Source organism: Bidens hawaiensis, unplaced genomic scaffold (genome assembly GCF_021521415.1).
Source record: "Bidens hawaiensis isolate Kalapana, Puna unplaced genomic scaffold, B.hawaiensis_p1.1 tig00025391_1, whole genome shotgun sequence".
NCBI classification, from domain to species: Eukaryota; Viridiplantae; Streptophyta; class Magnoliopsida; order Asterales; family Asteraceae; genus Bidens; species Bidens hawaiensis.
In genome coordinates, this window is record NW_027494059.1 from 214,976 (window position 1) to 229,060 (window position 14,085).

Consider the following 14,085-nt stretch of genomic DNA (forward strand, 5'->3'; position numbering starts at 1 on the left):
TTTTTCCGGCACGGCGGCGCCGGAAAGGCGGCGTACGAGGTAAGTATGTCAGATAATGTTCTCTGACATTCTGACCTAACCCTAGGTGCACGTGTAACGAATTCGTAAAGCAATTCGTTACGGAGAGTTAACGAAGGAGCTCTGATTCGTTAGGCTAATTCGTTTGTTAATTCGTTAAAGGAAGGATGACGAACTAGCCCATTCGTTAAGGAAATTCGTTAACCCGACCAAACAAAAAATTCCAAGTTCGTTATGAAGATCAGTTCGTTATAAGGTCCAATTCGTTACGGTAGAAAATTCGTCATGAAGGCAGATTCGTTATAATAGTCAGTAACGAATGAGGTCATTCGTTAGGGACCCCATTCGTTAACAACTGCGTAATGAACTAGAAGTTTAATAAATGATAGAATGGTCCCTGGACTTATACAAGAATGATTTAATTACAAAATAGCCCTTGGACTTTATTAATTAACGAAAGAGACCTCAAAGGATTAACGGGTTGACAATAAAATAATATTATGAAATCCTAATGGAAAATGTGTTACGACAGTTAATGAAAATAAAAATTTTCCAAGCTGACCTAGCAGCTTAAACCCAGCCAGGGGCTCTGCCCTTTGGACCCCGCTAGGGGCTGCCGCCCCTAGAACCTCGCTGCCAGGGGCGCTGCCCCCGGACTCCCATTCGTTGAGGGTTACAATTTAACTAGAAATACGATATGGGTAGCGATAGTAATTAATACGTGTAATTGTTATACAATTAGCCGTGCACAACTAAAGAAGGGAATAACCATTAACAGTGAACGTAACCGCATTCAGGTGAGTTTCTAGCCCCATTTCCTTGTTATGTTTTCGGGGCTGTGTGCATACTCAATGTGAACGTTAATACACTTACCTTAAATGGTAAGTGTATGCTATAATGATTGATGTAATAGTATGGATGAATGAATGCTTGACGGTACGTGAACGATCTTCGGATATTGCACGTATTGTCAAGGATGGTAATACGTAGCATGCCTAGTATGTAATATGTATGTATGAAAGCACGTAATGGAATGAGTGTGTACGAAAGAACGATTATATAAGATAGGTATGTATGGAAGGTATGGTTAGTAAAGGGAACCGACCCTAATAATGTCGGCAAATGTAGGGAACCGACCCTAATAATGTCAGCGAATGTAGGGAACCGACCCTAATAATATCGGCGAATATAGGAACCGACCCGTGAAGGATATAGGGTGGAATGCTCTTTACAAATACTTGTATGAATGAAAGTATGTATGTAAAAACGGAAGAAATAATGAAAGTGCGTATGTATGTAAGTATGTAAGTAATATGAAGGTATGTACCTTCAGGTGCATATGTAAGTACGTGAATGTATTGTATGTCGTCAGATTAACTAGAACTCACTCAGCGTAGCTGACTTTTAGTATGCACACAGGCTAATCGGCTGAGACAGTTGGCTTGAGGGAGACGCGTGGCAGGATAGAAGAGGCTAGCATCTGAAGATTTGTCATGATGTTTCGAATGCTATGTTTATGTTATGTTTTTACAAGACAAATTATGGATGTTTGTAATGAAAGGTTGACTGTTTATATTATTCCGCGAAAGTTTTAATTAACTCTGCTATTTAGAACGGTGTTTATGAGTAAATCCAACGTCCAATGTAGGGCACCGGTAACGGGGCCTTACACCCTGCTAGGGGCTGCCGCCCCTAGACCCTGCTGCTAGGGGCGCTGCCCCCGGACCCTCGTTCGTTGAGGGCTACATTAAACTAGAAATACGATATGGGTAGTGATAGTTAATTGATACGTGTAATTGTTATACAGTTAGCCGCGCCCAGTTAAAGAGAGGAGTTACCATTAACTCGGAAAGGAACCGAGCTCAGGTGAGTTTCTAGCCCCATTTCCTAGTTATGTTTTCGGGGTTGTGTGCATACTCGATATGATTAGTTAATATATTTACCTTGAGTGGTAAGTGTATGCTATGTCAATGTTTATGAATGCTATAGAAAAGATTAAGAGTATGTATGAATGTATATATATAGAGAGAGAGAGAGAAAATATGTATGGTTGTATGGCACGAGGATGACAGACCCTAATAATATCTGTGAAGGAGGGTGGCAGACCCTAATAATATATGTGGGGTTATAGGGCGAAAGACTCTTTAAAACGTATAAGTATGTATCTACAGTAAGATAAAATATGAAAGTATGAAAGAAATAAAGAAAGAATGAAAGTAAGAAGGAAGGTATATACTTATGTATGTATGAAAGAAAGATAAACAGGTTAAGAAAGTAATATGTATTTTCGGATACACATAAATTAGTATGTGAATGTAATGTATGTTGTCTGATTAACTAGAACTCACTCAGCGTAGCTGACTTTTAGTATGTACGTAGGTGAGTAGGATGAGACAACTGGCTTGAAGATAGACACATGGCAAAAGAATAAAGAAGTTGGCATTTGAAGATTTAATTATCGATGTTTGAACTTAAAAACATGTTTAATATTGTTTAAATTTTTAAGACTTATGCAATCAATGGTTGACATTTATCTATTCCGTGAAAGTTTTAATTCACTCTGATATTTAGAACTGTGTTTATTAGTAAATCCGACACCAAAGTAAGGCACCGGGAACGAGGCCTTACACCTACACAAAAGTTACATTTATACCCTTTTTACTTTAAAACATGTTATTTACATGCTTAGTAACTACAATTCTGCAACTCTTGATTTCTACCATTCATTACATCTCATCAACGGCTACAAATCTACTTCTCGCACTTCTCGTTGTAATATTACTTCTCACATGAACCATCCCCTACACACACACACACACACACACACACACACACACATATATATATATATATATATATATATATATATATCTTTGTTTCCTTTTTGCATAGTTATTGGTATTCTCGATAGCGTTCATGGTTTAACTGATTTCACATATACAAAACTATACTCTTATGCAACTTTATAACATCTTAGTAGAGAAATTACTTTTATACTTTTTGACAATCTTAATTTGTATAAGTAGGTGATATTGTAGATTTTTAGATGATAATTTTACACGAGTATTTATGAAGGTTTTAAATTTATAAAAATGACTTTTTTACATTAAACACGCACATTAAGGTAAATGAACCTATTTCAAACCATTACACATATGCAACCATCATTTACAAGTGGAATGGTTCATCTGAAGTACCACAACGTTGGATCACCCACGATCTCTTATAAGCAGACATATCATATACGGGTATGTGTAGTGGGCTATAATTTGGGGCGACAAGTGGGCAAAATGGGCGACAACACCGCGTAGAGGGAGGGGGGGATGAGGGGGCGACAAGGGCCTGGGCGAGGAATATTTATCACCTAGGTGGGTTTGGATTTAATACTATTATATTAGTATGTGTGTGTAATATGGGGGGATAAGGGGGCGATAAGGGGGCTACAACACCATTACACCCCTAAAACAAAAACCCACATTTTGCTGACCGAGCATCACATGACGAAAGTCGTCCATTTTGTAGCCCCTCCACTGCACATTGCCTAATGGAGGTTGTTGTGGTTTTATGTTGAAGGAAAAAAATGGTGTGAGACCCACACATGCTTTTTATTAAAAAAAAGTCACATCATCATGAAAACTAACATAGTTAGGGTCCGTTAAGTTTGAGAGTATCATAAACAAATTGGGTGAAAGTTGGGAGCGGTGGCTAACAAATTAAAAGTTGAAAGTTGAAATTATTATAAGCCAATGGTTGAAAGTTATGAGAAAAATCAATATAAAAAAAGGAAAAAAAAATCAAATGTGTCGTATAGTGGGCATATTGGTCTATACGTTGCATATAACCCAGCCTTCAAACAAGATGTGACACGACATTTTGAAGTCCGGACTTACATGTAGACCTATACTAAGCATATTAAAGGTGATTAGGGTCTACACGGGGTGAGCCTCCAGACAAGAAGTGACACCATCGTACTAATAATTTAAAGTTAGGGTGTATACGCGTTGTATATATCTACAGTGGTAAAGCTTGGACATACACGTTGAGGGGGCCGGACTCGATATTATTAAAAAAAATCATAAACTAGAGGGGGTGGGCACAAATTTCGGTCGGAAACGGGTAAAGTCACACTATGTATAAAAATTTTCGGCCGAAAAAATGATAAATTTACACTACCTAGCGAAAAAACGGAGGGGCCGAACTCAAAATTTCAATCGGAAACGGGTAAATATTCGCTATGTATACAAATTTTCAACTGAAAAACGATAAATTTACACTACCTAGCGAAAAACGGAGAGGTCGGACTCAAAATTTCGGTCAGAAACGGTATGTATAAAACTTTTCTACTGTAAAAGGATAAATTTACACTAACGAGCGAAAAAACGGAGGAGCCTGGCCCCAACAAACCTACACCCCTAAATGTCTATACGAGGCGTATTGAGGTCGGCCCGGTGTCAAAAATTATTTTTTTAAAAAAAGAAAAACTTAAAATTATTAGTGCCTAAACTAAATATGTTCCTTGAACCAAACCACGAGGAGCTGCATATATTTTTCTAGTTAGTTACCAATGATTCGATTATCTACCTATATAGTATAATTATTATTCCGGACGAGAGTGAAAGTGAAAACTAGAAAAATATTCTCTTTTCTTCTCTTGTAAATCAGTATAATTTTTTTTTTTGTAAATCATAAAAAACAATCAACATAACGATGGCGGCTTCTGCTAAAAGATGGCTTCCACTCGAAGCGAACCCCGAAGTTATGAATCAGGTTGGTTTCTTTTCTCCATCTACTTTTGATTTGTTTGTTTTTCTCTTATATTCAATCAATCAATCCTTAACATTCAGTTTGAATTGAGGAATTAGGGTTTATCGGTTTCTATGAATAAAGGCTACATATGATATGAACTCTCATTTATTCGGTATTTTGTTTACTTTAGGTCAGACTAAATTATAATAATATTCATTCATTAGTCTTGTTAAACTCCCTAGACGAAGATTGGAGGAATTTATATGTAGTTTTTAAAATATACACTCAACTAACTGTGTAATGTTAATGGGAGGGGAGGATATAGATAATTTCTCTGGTGATTTTTGACAAATTAAGTTACCTAACTGTTTACTTAACTAACTGATGACACAATCGATCAGTTTAGACTATCAAATCTTCTTTCTTCTCTATGCATCATGTTAGGTAATTGTTGGATACATATAATAACACCAGTTGTAACTGCTATAAGCGTAACAACAAAACATGTTATATACGGTAATTGAGGAACTTAAACTTCGACAAAGCCTAACTTATTCTTAAAAATAAATGAACATCATTTTTATTTTTATCTCTAAGTTTAACTACATTCATTATCCGATTACAACTAAATAATACTTCAAGTCAAGTGACAAATTTTCTTTGAAAACATTGTTGTCATTTCTTAAAAAATAACCAATGACATATTAAACACATAGTATGTTCTATATGATTGTTTATAAACTGTTGGCCTTTTATACACACACACACACACACACACACAAAAAAAAACATCTGAAATAAACCATGTTTGATTTATATTCTTGATTTAAAAAAATATGAAAATAAAGAATACAAAATGAAATTTGTCAATCAACATCTGAAATAAACCAGCTTAAACTATTATCTGAATTTAGATTTCCCTTCAACAAAAGCAACATCACCTGCACCCATTGTATCAAGCACTTTTTCCACTAAAATAATACCTTGTTTAATTGGTTTATTTCTTTCAATGAATAAAACCGACCCTCATGAACCGAGTTTTACAATCACCTCTTTAAAACCCTGTTATTACATGATAATAGCATCACTTTAAAAACCAAAATAAGTGAAATATAATGTTTTTAATCATGTTTAACTTTTGAAGCTTACCAATCTGTGTCATTCAGACTTCACCATCCAACTACTTGCAATACTTTATATCTTAATCTGTGAACAGGCGCTTACGCCTAATAACATTTCACAAAATGAATATTTGTCTCAAAACAAAACCGAAAAGTCGAAAAACACCCCTCGTTAAATATCAAGTTTGAGCAGAATGTTGACCAGAATTCTCATAGTCTACGTGCTTATTTCCCCAGCTGCCGCCACTACTTCCTTCGCTCTTAGGCCAACTGATTTCAGTTTTAAATAGCGACCTTATATAACGAACCACTTATTCAAAAGCACACAAAAAACTCAGTTGGAATTCATAACGTAATAAACAAAAAGATTGTTATTAAAACAAAAAAAATTGAACCTTTAGGCTTATGTGTGCAGCCACCGCAGGTATGTAATGGCTCGCATAGGATTCTCCAGTGAATCAGTGATGTAAAAATCATTGTGTACAAGTTCAAGATGCTCTATATATAGTGCCTGAAATGTAACAGCAGTAAAATTTGTAAAACTTATTGTTTACAGAATGCCTGAAATGTACAACTTGTATATAAGTATAATCTCTTAAATTTTTGTGAAATTAAATTGCTTTTCTATCCTTGTTTTGTTATCAACATATTTGGTCAAGTCAAAGTCTGCGTTCAAACGGGCCAATGCCCAAATATGACCCAGAACCAACCTGAAACGTGCAGGTCCGTTTGTTGGGTTTCTTTTCTTAAAACGCTCTGGATGGCTTTGGACTTCGTTCAGGTTTCTATCACAGCTTTCGATACCTCGTCTGTGTTCAAATAGACTGATCTTTACAGTTGTCAGGTTTTTTTTTCTAAATTGGCTCGTCAACTCTCTTCCTCCCCAGTGAACTAACCGAACCTGTGTAATTAGATTTGAAGGGCACAGGTCGGTTTTGGGCTTAAACCGAATCAAAAAAATCCGTTTCGAGTTAACACTGTTCGATTTTGGTTTTTCAGGTGGGATCAATTCTGTTATGCTCGTTTTTTGGTTTTACCGTTTCGTCTTGAAAATTTTTAGCAGAAAAGAAATCGGTCAAAAATAACAAATGCGGTCCCAAATGTTTTTGTTGATTGATTGTTATATACTTGAGCTAAAATATTTGGGTAACACTATTTATTTGGTTTGATTTTGCAAAAGTCAACTTTAAACCCAGGTACAATATTTTTGCATAATTTTATATTTCGATTATTAACCTGAGCCAAAACGATCTAATGCTCCAAACCAAAATAACCATAATCAATCGGTATTTAAAATACATTCAACTAAAATTTCGGCTTTGGTTGGGGCTCAAAACTGAACCGAACCGAATCGTGAACATGCATACCCAGCAGCTGTGGCAGGGACCGCAAATCAAAACAGAATGATTAGTTATAAGTTAAAACCAATTTAATCAATTTGCGTGTCCCGTTTCATAAAAACTGAATTATAGTAAGAGTTAATATAGCTTTTAAAAATTGATTTTGGTAAGTCGATTATCGTTTTTAGCTAGTTTAAAAAAAACCATGATTTATGATTAGTTATTGAATTTATATATAGTTAACTAACCATGGTTAGTTTACTTTTCACCACATAACACTTTTCCTAAACCACAGTTAGAAGATTAAACAAATTAATAAAAAAGCGATCGAAATTTACAGTTTGGTAGATTGATTGATCGTATTCGAGAAGATCAAATAATAATATTTGGGATTAAGCTCATTTTATTATAACTGGATGAACCAGATTCATATTTAATGAAAAACTATTAAATTATAATGACATATGATCATGAATTGTAAATCTAAATAGCATCACCTTTAAGTAGCAATCTGTTGTGTTCCTCTAGGTAACAAAATTAGGAATTCTAACGATGAATTAATGTTAAAAGAATTTTATATATATATATATATATATATATATATATATATATATAAGAGTAACACAATTTCATTTCATGGTAGAAACATAGATATTACATCAACATAGCAGGTAGGCGGGCAACAAGCTGCGCCGCCACCCCTTTCTGAATTGCAAACCCTAACCTGCTAAAGACATACCCCTGCCCCTTTGGAGTCGACACATTGCTATGCACAACCCGTTGGACCCTGGTTAGGAAACGGATAGCTTCCGGTGCCAAGGAGCCAAAGGTATCAAAAGCCAGAGGGACAAAAACATGTTGGTTCTCTTCGCAGGCTTTAGCATGTTTCTCCACCTTCTTCGTTTCAGCCCTTTTCATTGCTTGCCCAGCTACAAACCCATTATCCCTCAAACCAGCTAAAGGAGATACCCCTGTGAGGTCAACACAAGCGTGTTTTCCCCCGGCCCAACCAAAGACGAGCAAATCTGCCGGTCGTAGAGTGGGTCTCCCTTCCGTGGGGTCTGTAAGGAAGTTTACGGGGGCTTCCTTTTTAGCTGATATCCCAGCTCGCCTTAAGATGTCCCAAAGAACGTCCCGCACCCAATCATGTTGGTATTTGAACCCAGGCATCTCCTTGCAATGAACCGCATGCTCTCCGAATTTATCCAGGCAAGCCTTACGGCATATCGGACATGTTTCGTCTTCTGGGTACATTGGGACCATCATACGGTACTTAAGAATGGCACTATACTCGACCGCAGACATGCTTTGGCCCAAGCCATCAATCGGGATAACGGTCAGATTGATGGAAAACAACCTTTGAAATTAAAAAAACATCACAAGTGATCCGTCGAACAAGAGAAAACAATGTGATATTCGTATTAAGCAACCCTCCAAACTTGCAATTTCTTCAATTCACCTTTCAGTTTCATATCATAAGCTCTAGAACAGAAGCATGCAGCTCAAAGCTGCATCCGCCTCCACAAAATTATTTGTTCACATCATCTATCTGCAATATAAGTAGGAAATTATCTAAAATCAAAATTCGTCAACCAGGTCAAGAAATAGTTCTTTTAATAACTACATTCTAAAGTTTTACAATCTGGTTGAGTTGCGCTTCTTTTGCAATCAACAAAAACAAAACGAACAACTTCGATATTTGACTCACCAAACAAAACGGCTCAATGATTTCAGATTGAGAGACCATGATCGAACAACTTGTGTTCAATACCATGTACAACTGATTAACGTAGAACAAAATATCGAACGATTTCTAACATAATTAAACTAATGCTCTAGTATCTAGATGAAACGATTTCTAACAAAAAAACCATACCTGATATGCAATGATTCATAAACGTTTGGCTCGAATCAAAGAACAGTTGTAATCCTCATGGAGTCTGGTCCGTAGAAAAGCCGTGGAATCGTTGAAACCGGATAGCAAAAGAGAAAGAAGTGGAGAGGACAGGATGAGTGTTAAGCGGCCAGGGTTATTCCAAATTCTTAAGCGGGAATTCAAAATTCGAATTAAAGCAGCTCAGAGAAGGCTTGAAGTGAATGTAGAATTAGGGCTTTTGTATGCATTTGTGGCTTGTAACATATGTAGCAAGAGTTGTAAAACTCTTAAATTTAAGACTTTTTAGTGAAAAGACGTTTTTGTCCTTCCTATATACATATTAATACAGTACATATATACCAAATTTTTTATATATCCGCGACCTCAAGGATGATGATTTCCCCAAGTTGTTTAAAGAGTCCAAAACTCATTGTTGCACTTGCAGTCCGTTATACTCCTCCCATGTTTTGTATTATGTTCTAGTTTACTTGTTATTGGACATTTGAACTAGTTCTTTGATGATGTGTTGTTCTTCTCCTCACCCTTTTTTTATTTGGAACTTTTAAAGAAAGCAGCTTGAACTTACCAGACTCAGTGAGTGTTTGCCATTAATTAGTGCCCTTTTCGTCTTTCAATGATATATTTTGTCTTGCTTGCAACTTCACCCAAATCGACCCTGAAGCTTTAGTTTCAACAAAAAAAGTTAACCGAAGTTTTGTAGAACTAATGCTGGGTTTGTGTAATTGTTGTTTTCTAACTTTGTAATGTTCCCCCAACCCACTCACTTCTTTCCTTCAGCAGACATGTTAAAGTGGTTTTGCTGTTTTCCCATAACTCGTACAATAATATCAGTAATCTCTGAAATATCTTATATGGTTTTCGGTGGAGGCTAATTGGCCTTACTTTTCTGACAAATCTACTTGGATATGACCTGAATATTCTCCTTGGATGGCTTCCAAAGTGGTCATCCCAATTTCTGCTGTAAATGATGTTTTTGAAGACAAAAACTGTCTGCAATCTGATTTTATCTGATTTTTTGTCTGCAACTGAAGATGTGGTCTGAAGGTTTGCAATCTAAAAATATAATATTGTTTGTTTTATAAACTGGATATCGTCTGCATAAGCTGAAAATTAGTTACCTGTCATATATATCACTGTAGATAGAAGTCATTTAACGTCTGTAAACTGCTATAATAATTGGTGGTGGTGTATGAACTATGGAAGTGGGTGGTGGTAGGCGGTGAACGGTGGTGGTGTACAGTGGGTGGTGGTGATGGACGGTTGGGGTGGGTGGTGGACGGTGATGGTGCCCGACAGTGGGGTGGTGGTGGTTATGAACGGTTGTGGTGGGTGGTGTACTGTGGTGGTGGCGGACGGTGGATGGTGGCGGTGATGGACGGTGATGGTGGTGGTGGTGGTGGCAGACGGTAGTGGTGGGTGGTGGTAGTGGACGGTGGTTGTGATCGACGGGGGTGGTGGTGGTGATGGATGGTGGTAATGGTGGGTGGTTGACGGTGTTGGTAGCGGATGGTGGGTGGTGGGTGGACGGTGATGGCGGGTGGTGGTGGTGGTGGTGGCGGTGGACGGTGGGTGGTGGTGGTGTTGGACATTGGGTGTTGTTAGGATGTTAAGTGTGAAGAAGTTTGAAGAAGTGTGAAGATGATGGACATTAGCTTATTTTTTAAGACCATAAAAGCAGTTTTCAGATCTTTTTCTTTTTTATAAACAAACTGTCTTCAGAGGCTTATGTCTGCGCGCCCGCAAACATAAGCCCCTTACAGATGTTTGAAGCAAAAACAAACACAACCTAATTCTAAGTTTGTGAATAAATGGTTTCTGTGTATTTCATCTATTAACTCCTCCACCATGTGAATGGAAAATTGATTTTAAAGGTTTGGTGGTTGTGTTTTAAGTTATGCATTTATGTTTGTACAGTTTCTTTGGGGCCTTGGTGTTCCTCCAGGTGAGGTAGAATGCAATGATGTGTACGGATTGGATGAAGAACTTTTGGAAATGGTCCCCAAGACAGTACTTGCTGTGCTATTTCTTTACCCTATCACACCCGAGGTTTGTTCTGTAAACTTTTATTTTAAAAAATTCTTATGTACATGTTCATGAACTGTTTTTACTTTGTATATTTTCAGAGCGAAAAAGAAAGATTAGAGAAGGACAATAATATTAAACAGGTAGCGCGTATTCAAAATCACCATAATAACTTATATTTCTGTAAAAAAAATTTCTAGTTAAAGACATATTTGCGCAGTCTTGTTTATTTTTATGTATGATTAGAAATTAGAATCATGTGTGACTGCAGAATCCTTGTGATGGAGTTTACTTTAAGAGACAAACAGTGGGAAATGCATGTGGAACAATTGGACTTCTTCATGCTATAGGCAATATCACCTCAGAGATAAAACTTGGTAAGCCATTGTTCATTTCATTTTTAACTTTATTGATATCCTATGTTTTATGTCATTAACATTATCGGTTTTGTTGACAGTTGAGAATTCATTCTTGGATAGGTTTTACAAATCTACTGCAAATATGGATCCGATGGAGGTATTATGTTATTCTGAACTTACTATTGATGGTGTGAACTTGATGATTAAATTTTGTGTTTTGCTATTCTTTTTTATATACATGATACGCCTTTCTTATCTTGTGTACAGCGTGCTGTTTATCTTGAGAATGATAGAGAAATGGAAGTTGCACATTCAGATGCAGTAGCTGCTGGTGAGACTGAGGTGAGTTAATTCTTTTTAGATTATGGTTTAGTAAAGACATTTAAGTGGCACTTAGAATATGGTAAATTTGTTTTTGTGTTGGGTTTTTTTATAAGGATGGCTACATTTAATTCAAATTTACATTTCTTTATGCAGACTTCGGACGATGTGAATGATCATTTCATCTGCTTTGCATGTGTAAAGGGTAAACACCGCCCCACCCCTCCTCCATCCACACACACACATTTATAGGGTTAGGATATATTGAGAACTCCTGTGAGTGGTGAGAACTTTGAGAACCACCCAAAAAACATGTTCTTTGTTTTATATTTCTATACACTTTTAGGAGAATTTTCATCAAAACAGAAATAAAAAAATAAAGAAAGACTGGGAGAGAATTAAAAAAAACAAAAAATACCATTATCGCATCTTGCATATGTTACCTGCATTTTTACACTGGCTAACATGCATTTTTGTCGATTAAAAAAAAACTCTCGACGTTTTTATTATTTTTTTTACTAAAATACTCCTAAAAGTGTATAGAAGCTCTTCCAAATTAAACAAAAAAAAAAAAAAAACACGTTTTTTTGTATTTATTGAAGATTCTAACAAGACTATTACATGTTTATGTGAAAATACTTAAATTATATATGCATATGTGTGTGAATTTATGTTTATTCATATATCATAAATTCTACACATTGCAGATTCACTATAATTATCTGATCCACACATGTGTATGAAACTTGTAACTAGGAAGAGAAGAGAGAGTAGGAAAATTAATAAATATGTTTTAGATTTCTTTTCACTTCTCATATGTATATCAATATTGTAACTTGCTAATAAGTAATTTGCAAATAATAATAACTTGCAGGGCAACTATATGAGCTTGATGGAAGGAGAACTGCACCACTTTCACATGGCCCGTCTTCACCGGCCACCTTATTGCAGGTAACTTCTTAAACCATGGAGAAATTCTTTAAAAACCATTTTTACATCCTCTTCAGATGCCCCAAAAATTGAAATGAATGAAACTTGTTAGTATCATCTAATATTGGGCCAAAACTTTGACTAAGTTGATACAAAATATTGTATGTTAAAGAGTGTTCAATTTGGGTTTGTGATTCAAATGGTTTTTGCCTTTCTTTATTATTTTTTGGGCTTTCTATTTTGGACTTCCTTTTATATGGTTAGGCTTTGAACTTAGTATAATTCTATCTCTAATTCTGCAAGAAAATAAAACCCAATTTTTAGCTTTTTATTTATTTTTATGTAACCCGTTTAAGATGAGGCAAACCAACACATTTAAAAAACGGATCAAAATGCCACCAAAGGCCTACCTAACTTTATATAACCCAAAATAGCTTAGAGCTTGCTTGTGATGTATCTTAACCATACTAGGCTACTTGTGGGCTTTTGCCTCCATGAATTGATTTTCTACCAGAGCTGATAACTTTGATTCATTTATGGTCAATTTTGGTTACTATCAATTTGTTTAATTTCTAATACTAAAAAATCAAACGAGTCAAACAGGTTGAGCATGTTGAAAGTCACTTGTATAATTACTCAAACCCTTCAATGTTGATGTGTTAGATCTTAAAGTCGTTTTTGTTTTATATTCAAATATTCAATAGCAAATTCATCATGTAAAGCTGTATATTATTTGTTGCAGGACGCGGCTAAAGTGATCAAAGGAATGATAGCCAAAAATCCAAACTCAATGAACTTTAACGTGATCACGATCTCCAAAAAAGTTGGCACTGAAGCATAACCACACTGTGTTGTGTTTTTATCATAATATTTAGTGACGTTTCTCTATTTTTTTTTATTCTTTTTTTTATATACATCTTAAAGAGGTTCATAATTGTACGGCAAATGGTTATCATGTCTTATCTTTCTGAAAGAGATTTGTGTGTTCAAAGTATTTGCAGTTTGATGATCTGATAGATTCTTATGTGCATATGCTTTCATGATTAAGATTTGTTAAGTTGGGCCCGGGCTCGGGATTGAAGTTAAACCGGACAGCTCAATCTGACTAGTTTATTTTAACAAGCTAAAATGTTGAGCTGGGCTTGGAAAATGCTTTGTACGTTTACATATTGATATATAAAAAATAATATTTCTCATATAATCTGGGCTATATTTCTAAACAGAGTTTGGTGGAGGAAATAAAAGTGTTGGGGTTTCTTTGGATTAAGAATTGAGGAAGGAAAACTAATTTTTCTTGGGAAGATTGGTGTGCGTTTCGGTTGTAATGATTC

General features: G+C 35.9%; 1 protein-coding gene across 1 annotated transcript; it reads left to right on the forward strand.

The window, feature by feature from the left end:
* Positions 1-4,711: 4,711 nt before the first annotated feature.
* Positions 4,712-13,791, forward strand: LOC143571537 (ubiquitin carboxyl-terminal hydrolase 3-like). The gene is made up of 9 exons (XM_077056933.1): positions 4,712-4,785; positions 11,037-11,168; positions 11,246-11,287; positions 11,416-11,521; positions 11,602-11,660; positions 11,771-11,845; positions 11,981-12,029; positions 12,699-12,775; positions 13,497-13,791. The coding sequence occupies exons 1-9, from the start codon at positions 4,726-4,728 to the stop codon at positions 13,593-13,595; spliced, it is 699 nt and encodes a 232-aa protein (XP_076913048.1). The 5' UTR covers positions 4,712-4,725; the 3' UTR covers positions 13,596-13,791.
* The last annotated feature ends 294 nt before the right edge of the window (positions 13,792-14,085 follow it).